The sequence below is a fragment of the Paroedura picta genome, chromosome 5 (genome assembly GCF_049243985.1).
Source record: "Paroedura picta isolate Pp20150507F chromosome 5, Ppicta_v3.0, whole genome shotgun sequence".
NCBI classification, from domain to species: domain Eukaryota; kingdom Metazoa; phylum Chordata; class Lepidosauria; order Squamata; family Gekkonidae; genus Paroedura; species Paroedura picta.
The window spans coordinates 127,962,143-127,989,961 of record NC_135373.1 but is presented as its reverse complement, the minus strand read 5'-3'; the positions used below and the strand labels follow the sequence as shown (position 1 = coordinate 127,989,961).

The following is a 27,819-nucleotide window of genomic DNA, read 5'->3' as shown; positions in this document are numbered from 1 at the left end:
ATGGCTGCAGGGAGGGCGCGTTAAAGAGGTCAGGGTGCTCCTGGCCATTGCTCAAAGCCACCAGCCTGATGGCCACCCCCCCCCCTCACCGCCTTGTGGTGGCCAGAGGGCTAAGACAGAAGGACGCTTCCACTGCGCTGCTCTTTGAATCCGGGCCCCTAGAGTTGGAGGGCCAAGGACTTAAGGGCCAGCACCGGCTGCAGGCACCCAGTGCCCCACCTACGGGTGGTCTCCTCGCTTGGGAAAGGAGCAGGTTAAGCTGCTGGGAAGAGCTGAAGGCAAAAGAGGACTCACTGAGGGAACGAAGCGGAGGATGTTTGGAGGAACCTGAATGCATAGGATCACCCGAAGTCAAAAGGGACTGGCGCTCCCCCCACAGCCCCCCTGGCCCGCCCACATCTCACTGCAGAGCCAGGATCTTGGCAGACCTTCTGCAGTGTCCCCCCAATCCCCTCCCCCGCCCCCACCAGTCGAGTCACACCAGGACAACTGGAATGTAAAGGCTTTATTTAGAAAACTAGAATTTCTGGTCCTGGGTGCGAGGCACGCAGCTCTAGGAGGCAAACCAGGCCACAGAAGGGTCAGGGCCCGTCCCTCCATCAGCTGCGGGGCAACGGGGCAATGAATCCCCCCCCTCCCGAAAAAGGCAATGGTAGGTCGGGGGAGGGGATGACGAGGAGGAGCCTGGTGTGTGTGTGGGTGTGGAGGGGGTGGGCAGGCTCAGAGGGGAAAGGGATCTGCCACAACCTTGGGGACCATTTGTGGGGGGGAGGAAGAGCACCCCCTCCCCTCCCCCGTGCTCCTCGTCCAGCAACGCAATACGTGGCCAGGAAAAGTGCAGAGGGAAAGGAAAGCAGCACCGGCTATTCCTCCAGGGTCCAAGATGGCTGCACAGGAGTCAGAGCCCTTCCTGGCCCCCCCCCACACCTTTCCTGGTCTGCACAGCAGGGACCTGGCCAAAGGAGAGCCCGGGGCAAAATGCCCCCCACCCCATTCAGCCCCCAGGCAAACACCGAGCCCGGGAGCAGCTGGAGCCAGAGTCCCGTCCGTCCAGAGGGGCGTCCGTCGGTCTGTCCGAACAGCAGCTATTTCCTCTTCTTGACGTTCCTCGGCCCCTCCGCGGGGGTCTCTGCTGGACCCTTGGCCTTCTCCGCCGCTTCCTTCTTCAACTGCCCGTTCTTCTCACCCCCGGCCGGGTCCCCTCCGCCCCCCGCGTCTGCCCCCGCCTCAGGCCGCTTGGGGGTCTTGTGCTTCCCGCTGGGGAGGCCGCCCCCCAGCAGCCAGCTCCGCGCCCCCCGCAGGAGGCAGAGGAAGGCCGCGGTGAGGTAGAGGGACCAGATCAGGGCGGGGCCGGTGTGCGGGTGGGTGTGCTCTCGCACCAGCCGGAGGGCTGCGGGCAGAAAGGAGTCCGAGGGACGCTTCGCAGGGGCCTTCTCCTGTGGGGGAGGGGAGATTGGGAGGCAGGTCAAAACGGCAGGGCTCACGGGGGGCTAAAGAGCTGCGGTTCCCTGCTCGAGACACGGAGAACAGGAGCTAGAACGACTAGGCCTCAGTCAGGTGGGGGCTCTGCTGGGGCAAGAGGGCAGAACTTGGGCCCTGGGGCAACTGTAAGACTGGCAAAGTGGTTTTAGTCAAGGTATATGAGCTTTCACGCGCATGCACACTTTGTGAGATACCTGCGTGCACACAAAACCTTACCCCCAAATTAAACTTTGTGCATCTTCAAGTTGTCACTGGACTCACACTTTGTTCTGATTCCCAAGTGTGCATGCACACAAAAGCTCATGCCCAGAATAATAGGACCGTAGAGTGGGAAGGGACCCTGCAGGCCTGCTCAGCGCAGGATCCGCCTCAAGCATCGCAGAATCCTAGAGTGGGAAGGGGCCACACAGGCCATCTAGTCCACCCCCTGCTCAGTGCAGGATCAGCCTCCAGCATCCAGGAGAAGGATCTGTCCAGCCGCTGCTTGAAGATGTCCACTGAGGGGGAGCTCCCCACCTCCTTAGGCAGCCCCTTCCACTGCTGAACTAGACTCCTAGAATCCCAGAGTGGGAAGGGGCCATGGAGGCCATCTAGTCCACCCCCTGCTCAGTGCAGGATCAGCCTCCAGCATCCAAGAGAAGGATCTGTCCAGCCGCTGCTTGAAGACGGCCAGTGAGGGGGAGCTCCCCACCTCCTTAGGCAGCCCCTTCCACTGCTGAACTAGACCCCTAGAATCCAAGAGTGGGAAGGGGCCATGGAGGCCATCCAGTCCCACCCCCTGCTCAGTGCAAGGTCAGCCTCAAGCATCCAGGAGAAGGATCTGTCCAGCCGCTGCTTGAGGATGGCCAGTGAGGGGGAGCTCCCCACCTCCTTAGGCAGCCCCTTCCACTGCTGAACTAGACTCCTAGAATCCCAGAGTGGGAAGGGGCCATGGAGGCCATCTAGTCCCACCCCCTGCTCTGTGCAGGATCAGCCTCCAGCATCCAGGAGAAGGATCTGTCCAGCCGCTGCTTGAAGACGGCCAGTGAGGGGGAGCTCCCCACCTCCTTAGGCAGCCCCTTCCACTGCTGAACTAGTCTCCTAGAATCCCAGAGTGGGAAGGGGCCATGCAGGCCATCTAGGCCCCCCCCCCCTGCTCAGGGCAGGATCAGCCTCCAGCATCCAGGAGAAGGATCTGTCCAGCCGCTGCTTGGAGACGGCCAGTGAGGGGGAGCTCCCCACCTTCTTAGGCAGCCCCTTCCACTGCTGAATGAGACTCCTGGAATCCCAGAGTAGGAAGGGGCCATGGAGGCCATCCAGTCAAGGCAGGATCAAGCTGAGAACGGCTGAGGCTCCCAGCCCCAAAGAAACAAATGGGACACCCATGCCAGAACTGAGGCATCACTTGTGCTTGTTGGTTCACTCCTTCCAACCAGGGATGCTGCGGGAGGCCGAGAAAGAGCATTGCTGAAGGGGGAAGATGACTTCCAACCTACTTGCTGGGGAAAGAGAACACCTCCTTGCCTCCCTCGGGGTCCATTTTGTTGCAATCTCCTCTTCCATTCTGCATCGGAATGGTCTCCCCCCACCCTGCCCTATTCCCCCTGGGCAAGGGAGTCCATGGACTACAATTCCGATTAATACCATGGGATTTGTAGTCCATGGACATCTGGAGAGCCACAGTTTGGCCACGCCTTCAATCTTCCTCTTTGCTCCTCTCACCTTAAGCCCGTATTTGGTCAGGAAGTCCTCCAACTGCGTATCCCCCAAGAAGACGGTTGGGTAGAACTCCTCCACGTGCTGCCGCTGCCACCATGTCTGAGGAACAGAACTGGAAGGAGGGAAGGAAGGAAGGAAAGAACCGGTGAGAACAGGAGAAGAGCCCTGCTGGGCCAGGCCAGGGAGGGTCCCTCCAGTCCAGCCTCCCCTCACCCACCATGGCTAGCAGCCTTGAATCTATCCAGTCCCCCTCTGAAAACTGCATGCCTGTGGCCATCACTACATCCTCTGGCAGCAAATCATAGAATCATAGAGTTGGAAGGGGCCATACAGGCCATCTAGTCCCACCCCCTGCTCAACGCAGGATCAGCCCTAAGCATCCTAAAGCATCCAAGAAAAGTGTGTATCCAACCTTTGCTTGAAGACTGCCAGTGAGGGGGAGCTCACCACCTCCTTAGGCAGCCTATTCCACTGCTGAACTACTCTGACTGTGGAAATCTTTTTCCTGATATCTAGCCTATATCGTTGTACTCGAAGTTTAAACCCATTACTGCGTGTCCTTTCCTCTGCAGCCAGCAGAAACAGCACCCTGCCCTCCTCCAAGTGACAACCTTTCCAACACTTAAAGAGGGCTATCATGTCCCCTCTCAACCTCCTTTTCTCCAGGCTGAACATTCCCAAGTCCCTCAACCTATCTTCATAGGGCTTGGTCCCTTGGACCAACACTCCCACATTCTCAATGCTCTCTGTGTCTAAGAATAATTCTTTTTGCCCATCTTGCCCATTAGCTTCACTGGGTGCTCTCAAGTTCTCGCATTTTGGGAGAAAGAGAGAAGAAAAGCTCTCCGGGGCAACTTCTTCCACCCCAAGCATTATTTTAGGAACCTCCCATTATGGACCCCCTTAAGCCGTCTCTGTATTAAACTAAAAACTCCCCAATTCTTCAGCCATTCCTCATTGGGAAGGTGCCTTCCCCCCAATTCTGGGTTGCCCTTTAAAGGTGAAGCCAGCGGTTCCTGCGGCTGGCAGCACGCTCACTCCCTCCCCCCCCCCACTTTGTTCTACCTGGGGAGGAGAGAGATGGGGAGCAAAGCACAGCGGAAATTCTCCAAGGGATTCCGCAGTCCCGGTTCCACCAGGAAGGATGCCCGGGGAGGTACCCATGGCTGCCATGGGCTGGTTAAAGGTTTAAAACAGTTTGAGCCAAATTTCGGAGCACAAGGCAGCGTGCTGGTCAAGAGCGATGTCAAGTCGCAGCTAGTTTATAGTGACCCCCCCCCCCCCCCCCCGAGATGCTCAGAGGTGCTTGGCCTCTGCAGAGCAATCTGGGTTTTCCTTCGTGGTCTCCCATTCACAGGCCAGCTGGGGCCAAACATGCTTTGCTTTAATGGTCAGGCTAGCCTGGCCCGTCAACAGTGTGACTCAATGGCTATGAACGCAAATGGGATTTTGGGCTGTATCAAACAGAGTATCGTGTCCAGATCACGGGAGGTGATGGTACCACTTTACTCTGCTCTGGTTCGGCATCACTGGGAGTCCTGTGTTCTGTTTCGGGCACCCCAGTTGAACAGGGATGTAGACAAACTGGAGCGTGTCCAGAGGAGGGCAACAAAGATGGTGAGGGGTTTGGAGACCAAGATGTAGGAGGAAAGGTTGGGGGAGCTTGGTCTGTTTAGCCTAGAGAGGAGACGACTGAGAAGGGGATCTGATAACCATCTTCAAGTATTTAAAAGGCTGCCATGCAGAGGATGGAGCAGAATTGTTCTCTCTTGCCCGATAGGGACAGACCAAAACAAATGGGATGAAATTAATTCAAAAGAAATTCCATCTCAACCTCCGGAAGAAGTTCCTGACAGAGCGGTTTCTCAGTGGAACAGGCTTCCTCGGGAGGTGGAGGGTTCTCCATCTTTGGAGATTTTTAAGCAGATGCTGGGTAGCCATCTGATGGAGAGGCTGATTCTGTGAAGGCTCAAGGGGGTGACAGTGGAGGCGTGAGAGGGTTTTGATTGTCCTGCATAGTGCAGGGGGTTGGACTAGATAGCTCAGGAGGTCCCTTCCAACTCTATGATTGCATGATTCTAACTCTTTTGACCACCATTAAAAACTGCAAATTGGGATTGCAAATTAATACAAATTGAATTAGTCAATGTGGTTGTAAAGAAAACCATCTTTAGCTGCACCCTGAAAATCAAAAGGGCATACCTGCTTGCGGAGACTAGCTCCTGGGGCTGCCCCTAGAAAGGCCTCCCCCCACTCCTCCCTCCCCCCCCTTACTTACCCGTCCTCTGCTCCTGCTGTGAACCAGTATTTGTACAGCTGGGCCCGGATGTAAGACGGAGGCTGGGAGTGGAACGGGTATTTGGACTCGTCAACCTGCACAAGGTGGATCACTGTGGGGAGAGGGGAGCTGGTTGGCCCCAGAGGAACAGACCCCTTTCTGCCCCAAGGAACCCATGCTCTGCGGCCCAGCCCTGGTCCTTCCATCTTCCCTTCGACAAACTCATCTGACTACGCAGAACAGAGCCTGAGTCCAGTGGCATCTTTAAGACCAAGGTGCAAACTCCTGAAATATTACACTGAGAATAAAACATCACTGGCCTTAAAGTGCCACTGGACGGCTGGATTTCACCACTGAGGGTCCCTCCAGTCCAGCCTCCCGTCTCACCCAGGGGCCAGCCAGTTCCTCTGCAGGGCCAGCCACAGGGCAGAGAGGCCGAGGCCTTCCCCTGAGAAGACCCTCAGAAGAGCCCTGCTGGGTCAGGCCAGGGAGGGTCCCTCCAGTCCAGCCTCCCGTCTCACCCAGGGGCCAGCCAGTTCCTCTGCAGGGCCAGCCACAGGGCAGAGAGGCCGAGGCCTTCCCCTGAGAAGACCCTCAGAAGAGCCCTGCTGGGTCAGGCCAGGGAGGGTCCCTCCAGTCCAGCCTCCCGTCTCACCCAGGGGCCAGCCAGTTCCCCTGCAGGGCCAGCCACAGGGCAGAGAGGCCGAGGCCTTCCCCTGAGAAGACCCTCAGAAGAGCCCTGCTGGGTCAGGCCAGGGAGGGTCCCTCCAGTCCAGCCTCCCGTCTCACCCAGGGGCCAGCCAGTTCCTCTGCAGGGCCAGCCACAGGGCAGAGAGGCCGAGGCCTTCCCCTGAGAAGACCCTCAGAAGAGCCCTGCTGGGTCAAGCCAGGGAGAGCCTATCCAGTCCAGCCTCCTGTCTCACCCAGGGGCCAGCCAGTTCCTCTGCAGGGCCAGCCACAGGGCAGAGAGGCCGAGGCCTTCCCCTGAGAAGACCCTCAGAAGAGCCCTACTGGGTCAGGCCAGGGAGGGTCCCTCCAGTCCAGCCTCCCGTCTCACAAAGGGGCCAGCCAGTTCCTCTGCAGGGCCAGCCACAGGGCAGAGAGGCCGAGGCCTTCCCCTGAGAAGACCCTCAGAAGAGCCCTGCTGGGTCAGGCCAGGGAGGGTCCCTCCAGTCCAGCCTCCCGTCTCACCCAGGGGCCAGCCAGTTCCTCTGCAGGGCCAGCCACAGGGCAGAGAGGCCGAGGCCTTCCCCTGAGAAGACCCTCAGAAGAGCCCTGCTGGGTCAAGCCAGGGAGAGCCTATCCAGTCCAGCCTCCTGTCTCACCCAGGGGCCAGCCAGTTCCTCTGCAGGGCCAGCCACAGGGCAGAGAGGCCGAGGCCTTCCCCTGAGAAGACCCTCAGAAGAGCCCTGCTGGGTCAGGCCAGGGAGGGTCCCTCCAGTCCAGCCTCCCGTCTCACCCAGGGGCCAGCCAGTTCCTCTGCAGGGCCAGCCACAGGGCAGAGAGGCCGAGGCCTTCCCCTGAGAAGACCCTCAGAAGAGCCCTGCTGGGTCAGGCCAGGGAGGGTCCCTCCAGTCCAGCCTCCCGTCTCCCCCAGGGGCCAGCCAGTTCCTCTGCAGGGCCAGCCACAGGGCAGAGAGGCCGAGGCCTTCCCCTGAGAAGACCCTCAGAAGAGCCCTGCTGGGTCAGGCCAGGGAGGGTCCCTCCAGTCCAGCCTCCCGTCTCACCCAGGGGCCAGCCAGTCCCTCTGCAGGGCCAGCCAAAGGGCAGAGAGGCCGAGGCCTTCCCCTGAGAAGACCCTCAGAAGAGCCCTGCTGGGTCAGGCCAGGGAGGGTCCCTCCAGTCCAGCCTCCCGTCTCACCCAGGGGCCAGCCAGTCCCTCTGCAGGGCCAGCCAAAGGGCAGAGAGGCCGAGGCCTTCCCCTGAGAAGACCCTCAGAAGAGCCCTGCTGGGTCAGGCCAGGGAGGGTCCCTCCTGTCCAGCCTCCCGTCTCACCCAGGGGCCAGCCAGTTCCTCTGCAGGGCCAGCCACAGGGCAGAGAGGCAGAGCCCTTCCCCTGAGAAGACCCTCAGAAGAGCCCTGCTGGGTCAGGCCAGGGAGGATCCCTCCAGTCCAGCCTCCCATCTCACCCAGGGGCCAGCCAGTTCCTCTGCAGGGCCAGCCACAGGGCAGAGAGGCCGAGGCCTTCCCCTGAGAAGACCCTCAGAAGAGCCCTGCTGGGTCAGGCCAGGGAGGGTCCCTCCTGTCCAGCCTCCCGTCTCACCCAGGGGCCAGCCAGTTCCCCTGCAGGGCCAGCCACAGGGCAGAGAGGCCGAGGCTTTCCCCTGAGAAGACCCTCAGAAGAGCCCTGCTGGGTCAGGCCAGGGAGGGTCCCTCCAGTCCAGCCTCCCCTCTCACCCAGGGGCCAGCCAGTTCCTCTGCAGGGCCAGCCACAGGGCAGAGAGGCCGAGGCCTTCCCCTGAGAAGACCCTCAGAAGAGCCCTGCTGGGTCAGGCCAGGGAGGGTCCCTCCAGTCCAGCCTCCCCTCTCACCCAGGGGCCAGCCAGTTCCTCTGCAGGGCCAGCCACAGGGCAGAGAGGCCGAGGCTTTCCCCTGAGAAGACCCTCAGAAGAGCCCTGCTGGGTCAGGCCAGGGAGGGTCCCTCCAGTCCAGCCTCCCCTCTCACCCAGGGGCCAGCCAGTTCCTCTGCAGGGCCAGCCACAGGGCAGAGAGGCCGAGGCCTTCCCCTGAGAAGACCCTCAGAAGAGCCCTGCTGGGTCAGGCCAGGGAGGGTCCCTCCAGTCCAGCCTCCCCTCTCACCCAGGGGCCAGCCAGTTCCTCTGCAGGGCAGCCACAGGGCAGAGAGGCCGAGGCCTTCCCCTGAGAAGACCCTCAGAAGAGCCCTGCTGGGTCAGGCCAGGGAGGGTCCCTCCAGTCCAGCCTCCCGTCTCACCCAGGGGCCAGCCAGTTCCTCTGCAGGGCCAGCCACAGGGCAGAGAGGCCGAGGCCTTCCCCTGAGAAGACCCTCAGAAGAGCCCTGCTGGGTCAGGCCAGGGAGGGTCCCTCCAGTCCAGCCTCCCGTCACCCCCAGGGGCCAGCCAGTTCCCCTGCAGGGCCAGCCATGGGGCAGAGAGGCCGAGGCCTTCCCCTGAGAAGACCCTCAGAAGAGCCCTGCTGGGTCAGGCCAGGGAGGGTCCCTCCAGTCCAGCCTCCCGTCTCACCCAGGGGCCAGCCATGGCTTGAGAGACCCAGAGAGAGCAAGGAAAGGGGGATTCCCCCCCAACCCCCGCTCACCGTCCTTCTTGCCCTGGAGGAGGCGATAGACGAAGCTGGTGAACCAGGGGCTCTGGCTGTGGTGACCCAGCGCAGCAAACCACATCTGCCAGTCGAGCCGGGGCTGGTGAGGGGCCACCACCGGAGGGGCCGCGCTGACGTTGCCTGGCTTGTACATGAACTCAATCTCCTGCAGGGAAGGAAGGAAGGACCGAATTCCCACACGTGAATGGCTCTTGCTCCTCAGTAAATGGGTGGAGGGGAGGGCAGGGGGGGGGACGTATTAGAGAGACTGTGAGCAACAGCCTGTCTGAGGAAGGCCTCAACTGCACTCCCAGCAGGCTTGCCAACCTCCAGGTGGTGCCTGAAGATCTCCTGGAATTGTGACCGACAGCCGGCAGTGATCAGTTCCTCTGGAGAAAATGAGCCCTCTCTGAAGGGCTGGATCTGACCTTTGGAGCAAGCATCTGGTGATCGGACCCCCAGGCGTCCTCTCCCAGCCCCCCAACTGCTGATCACCTGCCTGCCCTTTGATCACAGGTGCAGTTTTCACACCTCCACCCGAGACAAAACCCAAGAGCGGCGTCCTCGGAATAGCCAGGAAGGGCTAGAAGCTGCTTGGCGGGGCTCTCCGGATCGAGCCAGGCACGTGCATGGGTCCCCATCGCAGTGGCCACGAGGGCCACACCACCTGCCACCCCCCCTTCAGGCTCCCGCCAAGCATTTTAGGCAGCGCGTGGGACCCGGCAGGGCTGGCACCCACCAAGCCGCCCAATCGGCTTTGCAGGTTTCCAAAAGGGTTGCTTTGGGGGCAGCTCTCGGCCGGCACAAGAGTCTTCCCTGTGCGCCCGAAAGGACGCTCTGGCAGCCCTTGTGTCAGGGGCTCCGCCTCCTTCAGCGGGTGTGGCACGGAAGCCGAGCCAGCGATGGCTGCGTGAAGAAGGCCTGTGTCCTGCGGCCTGGCAGGGGCGCTCACCGTCCACGTCTTCTTATCGTGGCTGCCTTCCAGCACCACCTCCGGCCGGCCGCCCACCCCCGTCATCCGCCGGAAGAGCCCGTAGGAGTTGACCAGCTGGTACCGATCCACGGTGCTGAACATGTGGTGGATGCTCGGCCACAGCTTCCCGTTGGACTCGTACTCCACGTAGGTGAAGGGGACCTGGGGGGCCGGGAGGGGAGGGGGAGAGAAGCCTTCAGGGGGCTGGCCTCGCCCCGAGAGCAGCAGCGAAGGCCGGGCCCCAAAGCCTGACCCCAGGGCACGGAGGGTCTCCCCAAGAGTCACGCCACTTCTATCCTGCCTTTCCGCCCCAACACGGGACATCGAGGGAGCTAAGGATCTAAAAAAATCATATTTAACAAATAAGAATTGTATTTTAATACCACTGCAATCACCGTTCCCACAAATCACATAATTGTAGTTATGAGTTCCAGCTCTTTGCAGAGGGTTGGTCTAGATGACCTTGGAGGAGCCTTCCAACTCTGTTATTTTATGAAGGTCAGTATTGCCTACTTAGAACAGCAGTGGCTCTCCAGGACTTCAGGGAAAGGTCCTCCTCGTCTCCTCCGAGCTGATCCTTCCCACAGGAGATGTCAGGGAATGAACCTGGGACCCTCCGTATGCCAGGCAGAAGCTGTGCCTTTGACCCCGGGCCCCCTCCCCTGAGTGGAACCCCCCATTAATCAAAACCGTACTCCCTCAAGGTCAGTATCGTCCACTCTGACTGGCAGCAGCTCCCCAGTGCCTCAAGCAGAGCTTTTTCCTGATTCGTTTTCATTGGAGCTGCCGGGGCTTGAACCTGGGGCCTTCTGCAGGCCGAGCAGGGGCTCTGCCACACAGCCACAGCCTTCTGTGCACTGGATGCACTTTGTAGTGTCCCTACGAGTGTGTGACCGCCACATCGCCATTCTAAGAAGGGAGGCCAGGGGGCTTCTGGGACACCGTGTCCCCTGCGTGTCTCCGTGTCCTGCCTGGCCCTCCTGCCCCCTTGCTGAGATGGGCCACGCCCTGCTAGTGGCACCAGACGGGGAATTCACTCACCAGGCTGACGGTGAACATCCCCAAGGCTGCCGTGGTGAAGACCGCCCACTGGAGAGTCCCCCAGAGTTTCCAGAGGAAGCCCCGGGCGCAGGCACTCCTGGGGGGCAGGGGGGGGGAGAAAGAACAGAAAAGGGGTGTGAGTGGAGCGGGGGAGGCATTCTCAAGTGGATGGGGGGATCCGCCAGCAGCTCCAACGAGCAGCAGGGTCTCCCCCGAGGGCCAGGAGGAAGCATCGGCATCCCCGCAAGAGCCCAGTGCATGCTGGGAACGCAAAGGCCCACCTGGGGTGCCCCCTGCCCGCCCCCTTACCTGTAGGCAGCCAGGACGACCTCCCAGAGCAAGGAAAGGAGGGCAAGACCCACCAGAGGGAGGGTCACCATCTTCAGCCACTGCATGAATTCGTGGTACGTGAAAGCTGGGGAGACACACCCGAGAGGCCACTCAACACACGTGGGGGGAAAGGGCAGCTTTCGGTCGGGTTCCTTGCTCACGGGCTCCTCTGGCGTCTGACTCTGCCTAGCAATGACTCTGTGAATTTTGTATTTGCTGTGTTCTTTTACAGTGAACTGCACCCGGATTACCAAAACACAGGGCCTGTTCTCACCTACAATGGTCTACGTTGTTTTCCTGGCATGAGGCGTGCCAAAGCGCTGGCTTGTTTCCCTCTCTTCCTTTTTACCTGCACAACAACCCTGTGAGGCTGGTTCTCTAAAGATTCAAGGGAGCTGCAGGTTACAATGGATGAGCAATAGGTTTAGAATCCTAGAATTGGAAGGGGCCTCCTGGGTCATCTCGTCCAACCCCCTGCACTATGCAGGATAGGGCTGTGAGTGTCCTGCATAGTGCAGGGGGGTGGACTAGATGACCCAGGAGGTCCCTTCCAACTCTAGGATTCTAGGATTGGTTCTGGGGTGAGAGAGCATACAACTGGCCCAAGGTCACCCAGCAAGCTTCCGTGTCAAGCAGAGATTCGAACCCGGCTCTCCTAGATCCCCGTCTGATGCTTACTGCCATGCTACCCTGGCTCTCACCCAAAGACTGACAGAATGCTACTGGATATTTTTCAGAGTTGGTGGTCTCTTTGCACTATCAATTGTATTTTCAGGTCATATGTAAGAGGAGAGTGAATCAACTTAACATACGTTTTACGATTACCCGCTTTAAAGTAAAATACGTATGGACATTTCCAGCCCTCTGTGAGAAGGTTTTCCTGGGCGATAAAATACAATTGGGTTAAAACAGCTCCTCTCTGGCAGGTGTGATCAGTTGACTCGATGGGTGGTGAGATTCTGTGCTCAGGTTTGTAAGAGTAACTCTGCCCATGGGAGCTACATTTAGGTTGGATGAAATTTTAACATCTGGAATTTATATCCTTTTAAATGGGTCGTTATAAGTTCTAAAAAATTGTTTATATATCATGTCCCTGCTTCTAACTACGACTGGCCCCCTCCGCCCCCCCTCTCCCTCCCTCCCTCCGCAGACGTTACCTGTCTTAGACTCAAGGAGCATCTTCTCCCAGTTGACCTTCAGCCCAAAGTGACAGGCGGTCCAGTAGAAGAGCAGGCCGTAGGTGCCCATCTCAGCCAGCACCGTCAGGACGGTCAGCGGGCGGGGGGGCCAGGCTGCAGAGCAGGAATCAGGAGGTGAGCAGAGGACGGGGAAAGCGCCTCACCCCCCAACTCCAAATCAGCTTGCCTTGGCAAGGCCGAGGGTTGTGCTGATCCAGGTGCAACAGCTGGCATAAGGTGTGTTTCCAGGTGTGAGTAAAACCATCGAGGGGACCACCACCTGCCTGGCCTACTGAGAGATGCCTACCTCTGCCTGAGGGGCTCCAACCCACAGCCCCGAGACTCCCGGCCTTCCCTGCCCCCCTCCCTACTTGCAAGAGAGGCAGCCCATCAGTCCTGGCTTATCTGTATCTATAACTGCTCCTGCAGAGCGGTATAAATAAAGCAGTAAGGACAAGTTGGGAGGAGAAAGGGGCGGGCCAAGTCCGTGATAAAAACCAATCAGGAGCTGCGAAGCCAATCAGGAGCCGCGAGTGTCACTCGGGGGCCAATTTCTAGTTTATTTAAAAATATTTATGCTCTGTCTTCTTTCCGGGTTTAAAGGAGTTTACAGTGAAAACTGAAAAAAGTAACAGTTGAAACCTAAACCTCCTGCAGCAGCCATTTTGGGGGCGGCTGCACTGACCACCCTGAGTTCTGTGCCTGCGTGCGGCCATCGGCTGGCACACCCCTCCTCTCCATGGTGCTGGCTGCCGAGGTGGCCGAACCATGTTGAAGCGCACCACCCTATCTGCATTCGAAAGGTGCCTGCAGGCTCAAAAAGGTAGGGTACTCCGACTCCGGCCACTCCAGCCCCTGCTTCCCAGAGAGCCAAATTTAGAGACCGGAACACGGAGCTTGGCTCGCCTCCCTCACCTGATGCTCAGAAAGGCCCCAGGGAGGGCTGGATCTCCCTCTCACCTGAGGCGCTTTTCTTCCGGCTCCGGCCCAGCCAGAAGGCCACGTGGTCATCGTCCAGCAGGGAGAAGCAGAGGGCGACGGTCAGCAGGTTGAAGAAGCTGTAGTTGCCCGTCAGGACAATCAGGACTTGCAGGAGGACCTGAAACGCATTTCCAAAAAGTCCGGGGGACAAAACTTGTTATTGGTCTCCCCGGCAACATGAGGGATCAGATGCATCTGCAGGAGAGGAGGAAAGAGATGATCCGGGGGACGCACGATACGGGCCTATGAAATTGGTCCTGGGGTGGAGAGAGTGGATCGAGAGACCCCCTCCCAAAAGACCAGGGTGATCCATGAAGAATATGGGAAGGAGGAGAAAAGGTCATGTTATTTTACACAGCGAGTAATAATAATGGGGGATTGGCTGCCTGGGAATGGGGTGATGGCCACAGGAAGAAACAGCTTTAACGGGGGACTAAAGAAAATAATAGAGGATCAATGTATCAATGAGGACTAGCCATGCTGACTGAGAGGACCTTCCCCACCCAGAGGCACTAAATCCTCGGAATGCCAGAGCCAGGAGGCAACATCAGAGGAAGGCCTCGGCCTCCCTGCCCAGCTATTGGCCCTGCAGAGGAACTGGCTGGCCCCTGGGTGAGGCGGGAGGCTGGACTGGAGGGGCCCTCCCTGGCCTGACCCAGCAGGGCTCTTCTGAGGGTCTTCTCAGGGGAAGGCCTCGGCCTCTCTGCCCTGTGGCTGGCCCTGCAGAGGAACTGGCTGGCCCCTGGGTGAGACGGGAGGCTGGACTGGATGGGCTGTCCCTGGTCAGACCCAGCAGGGCTCTTCTGAGGGTCTTCTCAGGGGAAGACCCCGGCCTCTCTGCCCTGTGGCTGGCCCTGCAGAGGAACTGGCTGGCCCCTGGGTGAGGCGGGAGGCTGGACTGGAGGGACCCTCCCTGGCCTGACCCAGCAGGGCTCTTCTGAGGGTCTTCTCAGGGGAAGGCCTCGGCCTCTCTGCCCTGTGGCTGGCCCTGCAGAGGAACTGGCTGGCCCCTGGGTGAGATGGGAGGCTGGACTGGAGGGACCCTCCCTGGCCTGACCCAGCAGGGCTCTTCTGAGGGTCTTCTCAGGGGAAGGCCTCGGCCTCTCTGCCCTGTGGCTGGCCCTGCAGAGGAACTGGCTGGCCCCTGGGTGAGACGGGAGGCTGGACTGGAAGGACCCTCCCTGGCCTGACCCAGCAGGGCTCTTCTGAGGGTCTTCTCAGGGGAAGGCCTCGGCCTCTCTGCCCTGTGGCTGGCCCTGCAGAGGAACTGGCTGACCCCTGGGTGAGACGGGAGGCTGGACTGGAGGGACCCTCCCTGACCTGACCCAGCAGGGCTCTTCTGAGGGTCTTCTCAGGGGAAGGCCTCGGCCTCTCTGCCCTGTGGCTGGCCCTGCAGAGGAACTGGCTGGCCCCTGGGTGAGACAGGAGGCTGGACTGGAGGGACCCTCCCTGGCCTGACCCAGCAGGGCTCTTCTGAGGGTCTTCTCAGGGGAAGGCCTCGGCCTCTCTTCCCTGTGGCTGGCCCTGCAGAGGAACTGGCTGGCCCCTGGGTGAGACGGGAGGCTGGACTGGAGGGACCCTCCCTGGCCTGACCCAGCAGGGCTCTTCTGAGGGTCTTCTCAGGGGAAGGCCTCGGCCTCTCTGCCCTGTGGCTGGCCCTGCAGAGGATCTGGCTGGCCCCTGGGAGAGACGGGAGGCTGGACTGGAGGGACCCTCCTGGTCTGACCCAGCAGGGCTCCTCCTCCACATGCAACCAGCTGGGTGACCTCGCATAGTCACAGTTCTCTCAGAGCTTGCTGAAGTTCTCTCAGAGTGTCTGTTGTGGAGGGAGGAAGGAAAGGTGATTGTAAGTCGCTTTGGGGCTCCTTTGTGTAGTGAAAAGTGGGGCATAAAAATCAGCTCTTCTCCTCGCACCGTTGTTGGGGCATGCCTGGAGCTGCGTGAGACACGAGCCACCCTTTCCGCACACGTCCTGGGGGGCCCGGGCATACCTGGCAGTAGAAGGCGAACAGCCGGAGGCGGCGGACCGGAGCAAAGAAGAGGGCCGGGACGGCGATCTCGATGACGTAGGTGGTCACTACACTGAACTTCTGGAACCAGACGGGCAGCTGGTGGGCGAACCACGCGGCTGGGGTGGGGATGCACTGCGTCTCGTAATGGTAGGTCAGGGCTGGCGGGAGGAAGAAGGCAGAAAGGGTGGGAAACCGGGGCCAGGAGGAGGGGCGGCCGAGGGGCACTCAGGGCACCCTGGACAGAATCCCACCCAGCTCTCCTGCGGATTTAGAGGGCTGGGCAAAATGTAGAGTTTGGTGCTTCATGCGCCATGCACCACACAGTTGGCCACGAGAGGACTACATACTAGTGGGGCGTCTTCCCCAGCAGGTTCGCTGTCAAACTCCTTCCAGGACAAATCCAGGCCTTTCATTTCACAGGAGCAAATACCAGCCAGCGGATCCCACCCCTCTGCACTCAAAGGTGCCCCCCCTGAGAAGTGAAGGGGGTGAGGGGGAACCGAGAGCCCATTCCCTTGCGTGCCCCCAACAGCCCTGCTACGCTCCAAACCAAATTTTACCTGTCCCCCCACTTGTGCTCACCTGTGAGCCCCCACCAAGTGGGGCAGCGGCTGGTCAGCTTCACGACCCCGGAGGCGAACATGAGGCGGAAGAGCAGCCAGCGCACCAGCCAGAAGGTCACCCCGTCATGCGCCCGCCAGGTCGTCGAGCGCCACTTGAGCAGATGAAGGGGGGCCACCAGCACGGCTAAGAAGCCCGTCTCCAGGAGGAGGCTGTCCCTGTTTGGGGTGGGGGAGAAGACGTGGGTCAAACCAGCTGGTCCTGGAGGCCCTCTCTGGCAACAGCCACCTTCCAGTTTCTTAAATTTGATCCAAGCAGCACCTTAGAGCAGCTAATGCTTGGCTTGTCAAAAACTCATGGCCAAAATCCTTGTTGTTCCCTTAGGTGCTCCTGGACTCTGGACTAGCTCTCCACCAGCCGGCCCACATGGCTACCCCCTGAAGAGACCCCTGAATGCGGAGTCTCCTTCTCCACTCCCTGGAAATCCAGTTTGTCAACAAACCGCACTTCCCACGTCTCATTCCTCTGTGGACAGCCATGGGGAGCCACTGGGAAGCACTGACGCTGCCCCCCACATGCCACTGGGCACCACCCACAGGCCCTCCTCAGCCCCGAAGGTTAGAACCACGGTCTTTTTGCAAAAGGCAGGAGAAGACTGGACAGCCAGGAGGACCTGCTTTCTCAGCAGACTGCGCTCTCCCTTCCCACCAGAGAACCTTGGCTGGCCAGTCCTCCAAGGCTTGTGCTTGAAATGGTTTCGCTCCGGGGAGCTTCCGGCGTTCTGCAGGGCCTGCAAAACGGAGCTCTTCCGCCAGGCCTACGGTTGAGGCCGAAGTCGGAGAGGAAGATCAATGTCCCCCCCCCCCCCAGGTATGAGCAGGAGATCGATTTCTGACCTCCTTCCTTGGCCCTCTGGTAGTGGGGATGGGGGTTCCGCCATGTTTGGGATTTTTATGTCTTTTAAGGGGTTTTTATGAGACTTTGTACCCCGCCATTAGCCGGTCTTGGAAGTCGCGGGAAATAATTTGTAATAATAATAACAATAACAATAATATAATATCATCATCATCTCCAGGATCAATCACAAAAGGTTGTTCCCAATTAATTAACTCTGAGTGCCGTTGCTTGAGCGTCCACAACTACAGGAAAACATAAATGATTAGCAACTTAGCAGCCCCCCCCAATGATTTCATTAAAATCCTGCCACCCTGGGGGGCACGACCCTGCCAGGTGCTGGTTCCTTGGAGTGGCAGGAGTTATATGAAATCACGGGGGGTGGGGGTCAATCTGGTATGCCACTCACCACTGGAAGTAGAGGAACACCTGCCCCACCTGCAAGGAGAGAAAGGGGGGGTGGGGGAGAAAAGGACGCATCAAAGCCTGGGAGCAGAAGCCATGAGCCAATAACCCCTCTCGTGCTGCCCGTGGGTGCCTTGGCCCCAGCCATCGATCCATAGAGTAGGGTGGGACTACACAGGCCAAACTAAAGCATCCAGGAGAAGTATTTTCCTGAGGCTCATCAAGAGTTGTGAGTGAGTGGGGGGGGGGGTGAAGCTGGGCATTTGTCCAACAGGGATTCCAATTAGCCCCTGGGAATCCAACGGACTGGGCAAATCCTGGCCCTAGACCCGTACAATTCGGGGTTCCATCCTGGCCATGGGGCGGAGACTGCACTGGTCACCCTGACGGTTTACCTCCGGCACCAGCTGGATCGAGGCGGTTCGGCTATCCTCGTATTTGTTGATCTTTTGGCCCCATCTGATGTGGTCGGCCATGAGCTGTTAGCCCACCACCTCGCCAGGGGAGGGATTCAGGGGACAGCCTTACAGTGGCTGGTCTCCTTTCTCCAGGATCCGACACAAAGGGGGGAAGAGTTGTCCCCCCTTCGCGCTCCCTTGTGAGTGCCGCAGGGGGTGATTCTCTACCCCACACTTTTTAACATCCAAATGCGCCCTCTGGCACAGCTGGTCCAGAGTTTTGGGCTGGGTTGTCACCAGTTCGCAGATGGCACCCTGCTCTATCTCCCAATGGAAGGCTGGCCACATTCCCCCTCTGTGTGTGGGGAACGGGGACTGTGTGTTTTCACCTTTTCTTTGTTCCCTTGCTCAGCATGAATGCCTGAACAGAGCATGTGTATTCTTTTTACTTGCTTTGTAAACTTCCATACATTTTGAATGCTGTCAATCTGACCTCTGAAAATGCACTATGCCCATTCATTCATTCATTCATTCATTCATTCATTCATTCATTCATTCATTCTTTATATACCGCCCTCCCCGAAGGCTCAGGGTGGTTTACAGGAAACAGGAAAAAGATACAGATAACATTTGGCCCTGCTACCTGAAAGGTGGCATCAAGGAGGGGCAGAGCATAGGCTCACCATGCTTGGAGCATAACTGTGCACAGCTGTAGTAGACTGGCCCTGAGCTCGCTTGTGGAGCGTAAAGGAAAGGTGCAGCACCCAGGCGGAACTTCAAAACAGCCCCACAGGTGTGCAGCATTTAACAAGTGGCTCCATCCAGCAGGAGTGGAGGGGGGGGCACCAAGTGTTCTTAGTTTGATTTAGCACCCCTGGGGAGCCAGGGGTTAGGCCAGGGGCATCAAGCAGGCGGTGGGTGGGAATCTAGAACATTCTGCATTGTCATCTTTAAGGTTTTAATGTTAAATGTTTATTGTTCTAAGGGGCTTTTTAGGGGTTGTACTGGTTTTCATTGTGTTATTGCGAACCACCGCGTGTTCGAATGGAGAGCGGCAGTATATAAATCTGAAAATAAATAAACAAAACGAATAAAGCAGAGTCGTGGGGTTTTCAGACCTCCTGGAGGCCGACCCGATGGGACAGGCGCTTACTTGCCTCAAAAAGCAAACACGCAAGCCCTGCCCTTAGCATTCTTCAGCGGCGAGCATTTCCCCACACCGTGTAGGGAGCAGCGGCAAAGCCCCGAGGCTGCCTGGAGTCGCTCTCGGTCCTTGCACCGGGCTGTGGGCCAAGCCAGGGAGCGCAGCCAGCTCCCGTCCCAGTTGCCTGAAGGCAAAGCGGAGGATCTGGGGCCTCCCCACAGTGGCACAAGAACAACTGGAGAGGAGGGGCTGGGAAGCAGAAACGGGGACAGGCCTTGCCTCTTTCCCAAGGAAACCATGTCCCTCAGTTCAGCTCCTTGCTTGATGGTGTTGCAGGGGCGGCAGGGGAGGCCAAGAGGCTGAGCTACGGATCAGGAAAACTCCAGTCCTAATTTTGCCTCTGCCCCGAGCTCATTAGCTGGGCCCTCACTCAGGCTCAAGCCCCCGTTCCCCGTGCAATACTTGTTGTGCCCTACCGTGCAAGGTTAGCGTTAAGGAGTGCAAGAAGGCTGCGCCCATGAAACACTTGGAATGTTGGATCATTTTAAAATAAGGTCGCAGAGATGAGTAGACCGTGTCCCTGCTCTCCCAAGGGCCTCTCGGTTTATTGTGGGATTTCCATACTGCCCTATGGGGTGCTTAAACTTAATAACTGGATTTCTAATGGCTAATTTCTAATATGTCAAATTAGCAAAGCTTTATTGCAATGCAAATAATGAAAACAAATTGCATTAAATCCACACGTTTCGGCCAAAGGGCCTTCCTCAGTAGTACAAATTACTAGAACAGAGTAAAATTGTTCAAAATAACACCTCTGACCCAAATTTTAAAACTTGAAAAAAGAAGAAACGGGGGAGAAGAAAAAGATCACATAATAAATGGGCTTAAAAATAAAATTTTCAAAGAAGTAGGTCAAACAAGCTGTATTTTGAAAGGTTTTATGCTCTGGAGTGTGTTTTCATTATTCGTATCGCTGAGGAGGGTTCCGTGGCAGAAACGCCTTTGGTTGTGATGGCCCTGGGGCAGGACTGCAGTCCAAGGGCTCTCTGCCCTCAGGCTGCGGATGGATTTCCACCCCCCCCCAAAAAAAAAACCCTTGCCCCATTCGCCCCCTGAGAAAGGTCTGGCTCAGATCTCAGAAGACTAAATTCTCTCACTACGGAGTTCAGAACTAAGATTGGTGAAAGGCCGGAGGTGTGATGGGAAACAGATCTCTGGACAGAAATACTTTTGTTGAACCATACTGCACAGAGAAGAAGAAAAAGAAGAGTTGGTTCTTATATGCCGTTTTTCTCTACCCGAAGGAGTCTCAAAGCGGCTTACAGTTGCCTTCCCTTCCTCTCCCCACAACAGACACCCTGTGAGGGAGGTGAGGCTGGGAGAGCTCTGGGAGAACTGCTCTGTGAAAACAGCACTATCAGGACTGTGACTAGCCTAAGATCACCCAGCTGGCTGCATGGAGCAGGGAATCCAACCCGGCTTACCAGATTAGAAATCGGCACACCTAACCACTACAACAAGCTACCTCTTAGAGGAGCCAGACCCTAACTCCAGGCCAAGGCTGGATTTTGCTTGACCTGTGAACATGAATCTGGCCCCCGATCTTCAGGACGGGTCTGTAAAAATCGAAGAGGCCTCAGTTCCTTTGAAGCTTAGTTGTGTACCAAAAGGAAGCTGCTGGCAAGGGTCCCCAGACGGACCTATGGAGCCCCCCGGCACCCATGGAATTCTGACACGGAGCGGTGGGTGTAGCGACAAGATGTCAAAGGCCACTGCCCCGCCTCACCCTCAGCCAAGCAGCCGGGGTCCTGGTCCTACGGGGGGGGGGGGGCAGCAGCAGCAGCGGTCAAAGCAACATTGAAGAAATCTGCATAGCCAATCCAATCCCCAGTGGCCAATCAGAAACCCTGCGGGGTAAAAGCCCCACCCCCTTTTACGAAACCCCCCAGAGGGCACCAGGAAGGCTCTTTGTGATCCTTAGCCGCCTCCCAGTGTCTCCGCCTGGATTGTCTTTTTGTGCCTGCCCAGGATGAAATGAATGAATGTCGCAGCAACGGATTCCGGGGGGGGGCCGTGCTGGTTAGCAGCAGCAGAGCAAGGTTTGAGTGCGGGGGCACCCGGAAGGCCAACACAGGGCCCTTGTGGGCACCTTCAAGGCGTCACCGGTCTCCAAACGTTGTCCTGGCCAAGTAAAGAAAGCGTCCCCCAGGCCAGTGACCCCAGAGGAGTGACCCTGTGATCGCGACAGAGCAAGCAGTCGGGGGGGGGGGGGTCGCTGAAGATGCCCCAGATCTCATCCCTTCCCGGAGAGGAGCCCGCTTGGCCAACCGCAAGGCTGTGCCGCCCCTTCCCTGCCACGGCGACCCCAAGAGGCATTGGGTCCTCCAGCACAGCCAGGCGGACGGACGGACGATCAGCCCCAGGCCAGGCCCAAGCAACATTCCCTCCCCAGTGGAATATCCCTCTCCCCAACTGAACATGCCGGGGGGGGGGGGGGTTCCACGCAGGGCTGCTGCAAGGGGAGCTCTGGTCCAGAGGACACTCAGCCAACGCCTGGCAGCCGTGCTTCCGAAGGAGCCGAGCCCCCCCCCCCCCCCCCGCCCAGGATCTTGGCCAGCGGTTTCTCGGCAGCTGAGGCCAAGCTCCGCCGCAGCCTTAAAAGGCAAGAAGCAGCCGGGAACTCAGCCAGGGAGCAGCGGCCCAGAGCGGCCCCCGGCCGGGCCCGAGAGGCAGACTTCCCAGGCATGTGGCAGGCCAGGAAACTCCCTTTGCCAGGCAGGACACGAGGGGATTCCTCCTGGCCCATTCGGAGTTGATAGCTGGACTGCAAGGAGGGGATGCGATCCCGACGCAGGACCCCTGAAAATGCCCCTGAAAACAGCCCCCCCCCCGAGCCCCCTTTTGGAATCTCTTCCTCCTCCTCCTCCTCCTCTTCTGTACCCACAGTTCTCCTTCTGGGACTTCCGCAGTGACAGCCCCCCCCCCAGCCTCTTCCGCCCCGCCAGGAATCAGAGCTACTTCCCTCCTTCTCTTTCGGTCCACTCTGCAATCATGAAAGCTTTTTTTTAAAAATCCAAACACTACAGATTCTCTTTAGGCGATCCACTTGGGCAGATTTCCACTGCAACTAGACAATTCTGAGTGATTTAAGGCGCTGCTGGACTCTTGATCTCCTCTCCTGCTGCAGGCAGACGAACCAAGTTGCCCCCCTGGAACTGCCTCCCTGGGGGGCACCCCATTTGGCCGCCCGGAATCCCTCAGCCTCGTGGCGTAAGGACGGACGGGATCGCCTTCTAGCTGTAGCGGAAGACGTGAGCTGCGACCCAGGAATGCTCCTCCCCTGCCCCAAATTCTGTCACCCTTTCAAGGGCTCCTGGACTCTGACTCTTTTCTGCAGATGCAGACAGACTGATCTGCCCCCCCATCTTGATTTAATGGATTTGTAGCAAATCTACTTGCTAACCCCCCCCCCACACACACACAAACACACTGCTTCTCAAACGTACACCAAAGCAGCAAAAGAGGCTGACATTTCCTCTTCCAAGCTCTAACAAGGCGATCCTCAACCCTCTCGTGGACGCCGGAGGGTCCATTTACATAGTCGGTGCCACCCACAGGCAACCAGCCCAGCACTCTGGGTCACACAGTGGCCAAACTCCAGGGGCTCTCAGGAGGTCCACAAGCAAAGCCAGAACTCCAGAAGCCCTCCCACTGTGGCCCCCCAAGCTGCAAGATCATTGCCCCAGAGTCTTCCTCTACTTGACCTTGGGGCTAATAGCCAGATGCACCCCTGCTCCAGATGTTTACCCAATCCGCTCTGATAAGAACACTAGCAACAAAGCTCATTGTATCTAGCAGTACAACTCCCCTGCCCCGGCCAGGACAGCCAAGGCCTGCCCCTTGCCACCCCCAGAAGGCCCACTGAGGCCTGCGGAAACCTCAGCGTCTATTTTGGAGGGAGGGGGAAGCATTGCTGGGCACTCTGTTGCTCCCCGTGCCATCCTGGGCAGTCCTGCCGCGGCCGGAGCAGTTGAGGGCGGTGGGAGCACCATGGGGGTTCCCTCCCTCCTCCCTCACCCCCTCTGCCTCCAGCCCAAGTCCCAGAACCTCCACCTTCCCTCCCAGCTCTGCTGCCTGCCAACCTTACAGGGGTCTGCACTTCTTCCATATGGAAGAAGTTGGAGGGGGGACGCAGCCAGGGGCGGGACATCCCTCCTGATTGGCCATTCGTTGGACGGACGGCCGGCCAATCAGGGACGGGACAGCTGGGACAGCCTACATGATTGGTGGTTAGGTGATGAGTCCCAACTCCTCCCATCACCCTCTTACTGTTTTATTTAGCGGTTCAGATTCAGATAAGAGACGTTGTTAGGGGCGTAATCTGCTATGTGCCTCCGGGACAAGACGGGATGCAAACCCATTTGCTCCACATTCCCAAGCAGGCCCAGCTCCTCCTCTAAAAGCCCCCCCCCCAACAATGCTGTGCCCACCTCAGTCGTGTCCCCCCCACCCCCCGCCAGCCCCATACCTGATAAAGGGAAAGGTAGAGGGCCCAGAGAGCGAGGAAGAGGAGGCTGTCACGCAAGGGCTCCAGGATCAGGGCCCCGAAGGAGAGCAGCACGCCCAGCAGGCAAAGCACCTCCAGGCCCTGCTCTGTGTCCAGCCCCAGCCGGGGTCCGAGCCACAGCAAGGTGGGTGAGTCCCACAGCTGCTCCCAGAATCCTTTGCCAGTGACGCGCAGCATCTTCCGGGCTGGCAAGATGCCATCCTTCCCGTAAAGGCCTGGAACAGGAAGGAAAAGGAGATAGGAACGGGCGTCACCCCTGCGGGGGAGCTTCCTGCCCTCCCTGGCCCAGGAGGGAGCCTGGCCCGCCCCCCTAGCAGGACTCCGGCTGACCCTTCCACCCTCAGCCGAGTTTTACGGGTTGCAAAGGGCTGCCCCCTGCGAGAGCACAGAAAAGGCAGCTTTAGGACTTTGGCGATCTGAGAGGCAGCAAATAAAAGAATTATCGGGACAGAACCTCTCTTACAGAATTACAAAAGACAGAGCTCTCAGAGTGCTTGGAGATCAAAAGAAACTTTGTTAACATGGAAAACACTGGACTCTTAATAACCTATTATTTGTACACCAAATCCGTGTACACACAGCCCAGCTGCGGGAAACACCTTCGCACGGAAATAAAGGAAAAGTACATCAGCCACAAGAGAAAGCAAAAAGGGGGAACCAATTCCCCACCAACACCCCCAGCACTGCTTCTGTAGAATGGGGAATTTGCTGCCAGAATTTGCTGCCATCCCTTGAAGGAGGGATGACGCATGGAGGAGAGGTCTAGCCGTCAGGGTGACTGAAGGGAACCTCCATCCACAGAGGCAGTCAAAGAGGTTGAGTCCCAGAGCCAGGAGGCAACATCAGGGGAAGGCCTTGGCCTCTCTGCCCAGCTATTGACCCTGCAGAAGAACTGGCTGGCCCCTGGGTGAGACGGGAGGCTGGACTGGAGGGACCCTCCCTGGCCTGACCCAGCAGGGCTCTTCTGAGGTTCTTCTCAGGGGAAGGCCTCGGCCTCTCTGCCCTGTGGCTGGCCCTGCAGAGGAACTGGCTGGCCCCTGGGTGAGACGGGAGGCTGGACTGCAGGGACCCTCCCTGGCCTGACCCAGCAGGGCTCTTCTGAGGCTCTTCTCAGGGGAAGGCCTCGGCCTCTCTGCCCTGTGGCTGGCCCTGCAGAGGTACTGGCTGGCCCCTGGGTGAGACGGGAGGCTGGACTGGAGGGACCCTCCCTGGCCTGACCCAGCAGGGCTCTTCTGAGGGTCTTCTCAGGGGAAGGCCTCGGCCTCTCTGCCCTGTGGCTGGCCCTGCAGAGGAACTGGCTGGCCCCGGGGTGAGACGGGAGGCTGGACTGGAGGGACCCTCCCTGGCCTGACCCAGCAGGGCTCTTCTGAGGGTCTTCTCAGGGGAAGGCCTTGGCCTCTCTGCCCTGTGGCTGGCCCTGCAGAGGAACTGGCTGGCCCCTGGGTGAGACGGGAGGCTGGACTGGAGGGACCCTCCCTGGCCTGACCCAGCAGGCCTCTTCTGAGGGTCTTCTCAGAGGAAGGCCTCGGCCTCTCTGCCCTATGGCTGGCCCTGCAGAGGAAATGGCTGGCCCCTGGGTGAGACGGGAGGCTGGACTGGAGGGACCCTCCCTGGCCTGACTCAGCAGGGCTCTTCTGCGGGTCTTCTCAGGGGAAGGCCTCGGCCTCTCTGCCCTGTGGCTGGCCCTGCAGAGGAACTGGCTGGCCCCTGGGTGAGACGGGAGGCTGGACTGGAGGGACCCTCCCTGGCCTGACCCAGCAGGGCTCTTCTGAGGGTCTTCTCAGGGGAAGGCCTCGGCCTCTCTGCCCTGTGGCTGGCCCTGCAGAGGAACTGGCTGGCCCCTGGGTGAGACGGGAGGCTGGACTGGAGGGACCCTCCCTGGCCTGACCCAGCAGGGCTCTTCTGAGGGTCTTCTCAGGGGAAGGCCTCGGCCTCTCTGCCCTGTGGCTGGCCCTGCAGAGGAACTGGCTGGTCCCACGGTGAGACGGGAGGCTGGACTGGAGGGACCCTCCCTGGCCTGACCCAGCAGGGCTCTTCTGAGGGTCTTCTCAGGGGAAGGCCTCGGCCTCTCTGCCCTGTGGTTGGCTCTGCAGAGGAACTGGCTAACCCCTGGGTGAGATGGGAGGCTGGACTGGAGGGACCCTCTCTGGTCTGACCCAGCAGGGCTCTTCTGAGGTTCTTCTCAGGGGAAGGCCTCGGCCTCTCTGCCCTGTGGCTGGCCCTGCAGGGGAACTGGCTGGCCCCTGGGTGAGACGGGAGGCTGGACTGGAGGGACCCTCTCTGGCCTGACCCAGCAGGGCTCTTCAGAGGGTCTTCTCAGGGGAAGGCCTCGGCCTCTCTGCCCTGTGGCTGGCCCTGCAGAGGAACTGGCTGGTCCCTGGGTGAGAGGGGAGGCTGGACTGGAGGGACCCTCCCTGGCCTGACCCAGCAGGGCTCTTCTGAGGGTCTTCTCAGGGGAAGGCTTCGGCCTCTCTGCCCTGTGGCGGGCCCTGCAGAGGAACTGGCTGGCCCCTGGGTGAGACGGGAGGCTGGACTGGAGGGACGCTCCCTGGCCTGACCCAGCAGGGCTCTTCTGAGGGTCTTCTCAGGGGAAGGCCTCGGCCTCTCTGCCCTGTGGCTGGCCCTGCAGGGGAACTGGCTGGTCCCTGGGTGAGACGGGGGGCTGGACCCTCCCTGCCCTGCCTTTTAAGGCAACTAATAAATGCTTTAAATAAACCCACACTGCAGCTAAAAATATCTGCACGGGCAGAAAGGCCTGCCCACCTCCCTGTCAGCTGGAAAGTTCTCCAGGGAAGAGCAAGAGAATGGAGAAAAAGGAGAGCATGTTCTGGGGAATCCCCACATGCTCCTGCCAAGGCACAGATCCAGGCTCTTCTTGCTTTTTGGGATCCCCAGAGCCTTTCTTCTTTTCCTTTTAAAAAGCCGTCCTAGGAACCAGGAGCAGCCCTGGAGGAAGCAGCTTGCAGGAAACAGAAACGAGAAGGGAAATTGGATGAGGAGGAATCATTTCTGCCAACTGCTGTGACTCAGCGGCAGAGCTTGGCAACCAGACCGTCCCAAGTTCAATCCCCGGCATCCCTAGTTAAAAGGATCAGTCCAGAGGTGACAGGAAAGACCCCCCCTTGGGACCCTGCAGAGCCCCTGCCAGTCTGACCTCGGCCGAAGGGTCAGATTCAGAACAAGGCAGTTTTCAGGCTGGTATCGGGGGGGGGGGGGGTCCCGGTCTCACTCTCCACGCCTACCATGGAATTTTGCCGGGGGGGGGGGGGTCTTAGGCCAGCCTCAGTCTCCCAGACTAGCCTACCTTACAGGGTGGCAGCAAGAAGAAGAGGCAGAGAGAAGCCGCTGTTGGGTCCGCATGGAGAAGGAAGGGGGGGGGGGTGAAAAGGAAGGAAATTCAAAAACCTGGATCCACCAGAGCCTCCCGCCTGCCCTGTGCCTTCCAGCAGCAGGTGTGCACACAGGTGGGTGGAGAAGGGTCACAGACAAAAGGGAGATTTTTTGGGGGGGGTGTCACTGTGTTTGTCTGAAGGAGCAGAAATTAAGAAAATAATAATAATAAGGAAGGTTGGGTTCAGGAGCTCCTTGAAGATGAACTGACTGCCGTGCAGCTTGAATCAAACTCAGGTGGCCTTAAAGTGCCCCAGGAGTCAAACTTGGTCCCGAAATAAGGGTGGCTGTGCTGGTCTGGCTCCACTTTACAAAGGCTCAGTCCAGGGGCCGTTTTAAGACCATCCTCTGAATTAGAATGAAACTCTGTTGACTCTCACTCTGCACTCCCCCTTTCTTGCAGCCTGCAGCCAGCCCTGGGGAGGGGAAAAGCGTCCTCCGCCTCTCCACAGCGCAAACTCCGGCTCAGCTGGCCGCTTCCCACGAAGAGGGCACGTGCGCCAGAGCAAGCTGGGCGCCAGGCTGCAGGGCCACCTGCAAAGGGCACCATTCAGCAGGTCCTTAAGGTCCCGCAGAAGCCTCGGGTCCCAGACCCCGCAGGGGCCTCCGAGCGGCTTCCCTGCCTCTCCCCACAACACAGCCCCTGTGAGGAAGGAGGGGCGGAGAGAGCTCGGAGAGAACAGCTCTGACAGGGCTGTGGCGAGCCCAAGATCCCGCAGCTGGGTCCCTGTGGAGGAGGCGCGGGGAATCCAAGCGGGCTGGCCGGATCGGAGACCAGGCGGGCACCCGAGCGACTCCCCCGCAGCCCCACCCCGCCCTGGGTCCGGGTTGCCAGCTCCCGCCTGGGAGGCTCCCGGCGAGATGGGGCGGCGCTCGGGGCGAAGGGAGCGGGGTGCCGTGGCCGGAGCCGCCCTGCCCTCCCCTCCCGGGGTCCTTCCCTCCCCCCGTGGCTCGGCGGCCTGCCTACCGGGGCTCTGGGCGTAGAGGAGGCGAAGGCGGCCAGGTAGGCGGCGGCCAGGCCGAGCAGGAAGAGCTGCCGGGCCCAGCGGGGGGGCTCGGCGGCCATGGCCGGCAGCGAGACACGTCGGACGCGCCGCGCGGGAGACAATGTCGCCGCCGTCGCCGCGGGGGGCGGGACCAGAACGCTCGCCGGGCCAGCCCATTGGCCCGGACGGGCCTGGCTGGCTACAATGTCGCCGCCCGGGGGCGGG

At 59.3% G+C, this 27,819-nt stretch overlaps 1 protein-coding gene across 2 annotated transcripts; it reads right to left on the bottom strand.

Moving 5' to 3' along the window:
* Positions 1-490: 490 nt before the first annotated feature.
* LMF2 (lipase maturation factor 2) lies at positions 491-27,786 on the bottom strand. 2 transcript variants are annotated; one of them, XM_077340527.1, is made up of 14 exons: positions 27,576-27,786; positions 23,180-23,433; positions 17,114-17,142; positions 15,832-16,028; positions 15,229-15,407; positions 13,217-13,355; positions 12,236-12,370; positions 11,058-11,163; positions 10,749-10,845; positions 9,687-9,869; positions 8,732-8,900; positions 5,459-5,570; positions 3,184-3,292; positions 491-1,436 (listed from the first exon to the last, which is right to left on the bottom strand). In XM_077340527.1, exons 1-14 carry the CDS (start codon positions 27,769-27,771, stop codon positions 1,086-1,088), a joined length of 2,256 nt encoding a protein of 751 aa, XP_077196642.1. In that variant the 5' UTR covers positions 27,772-27,786; the 3' UTR covers positions 491-1,085. The 2 variants fall into 2 exon arrangements, with proteins under 2 accessions (XP_077196642.1, XP_077196643.1); XM_077340528.1 differs by having other exon boundaries at positions 23,180-23,453; positions 27,595-27,752.
* Between the last annotated feature and the right edge of the window lie 33 nt (positions 27,787-27,819).

Bases quoted from the DNA above. Each gene is read 5' to 3' on its own strand.
- LMF2 (XM_077340527.1), bottom strand. From the start codon at position 27,771: ATGGGCTGGCCCGGCGAGCGTTCTGGTCCCGCCCCCCGCGGCGACGGC. The intron at 23,434-27,575 runs GTAGGCAGGCCG...TTCCTGTTCCAG, and splicing joins CCTCTACGCCCAGAGCCCCG to GCCTTTACGGGAAGGATGGC. The intron at 5,571-8,731 runs GTGAGCGGGGGT...CTCTCCCCACAG, and splicing joins CCTCCAGGGCAAGAAGGACG to TGATCCACCTTGTGCAGGTT.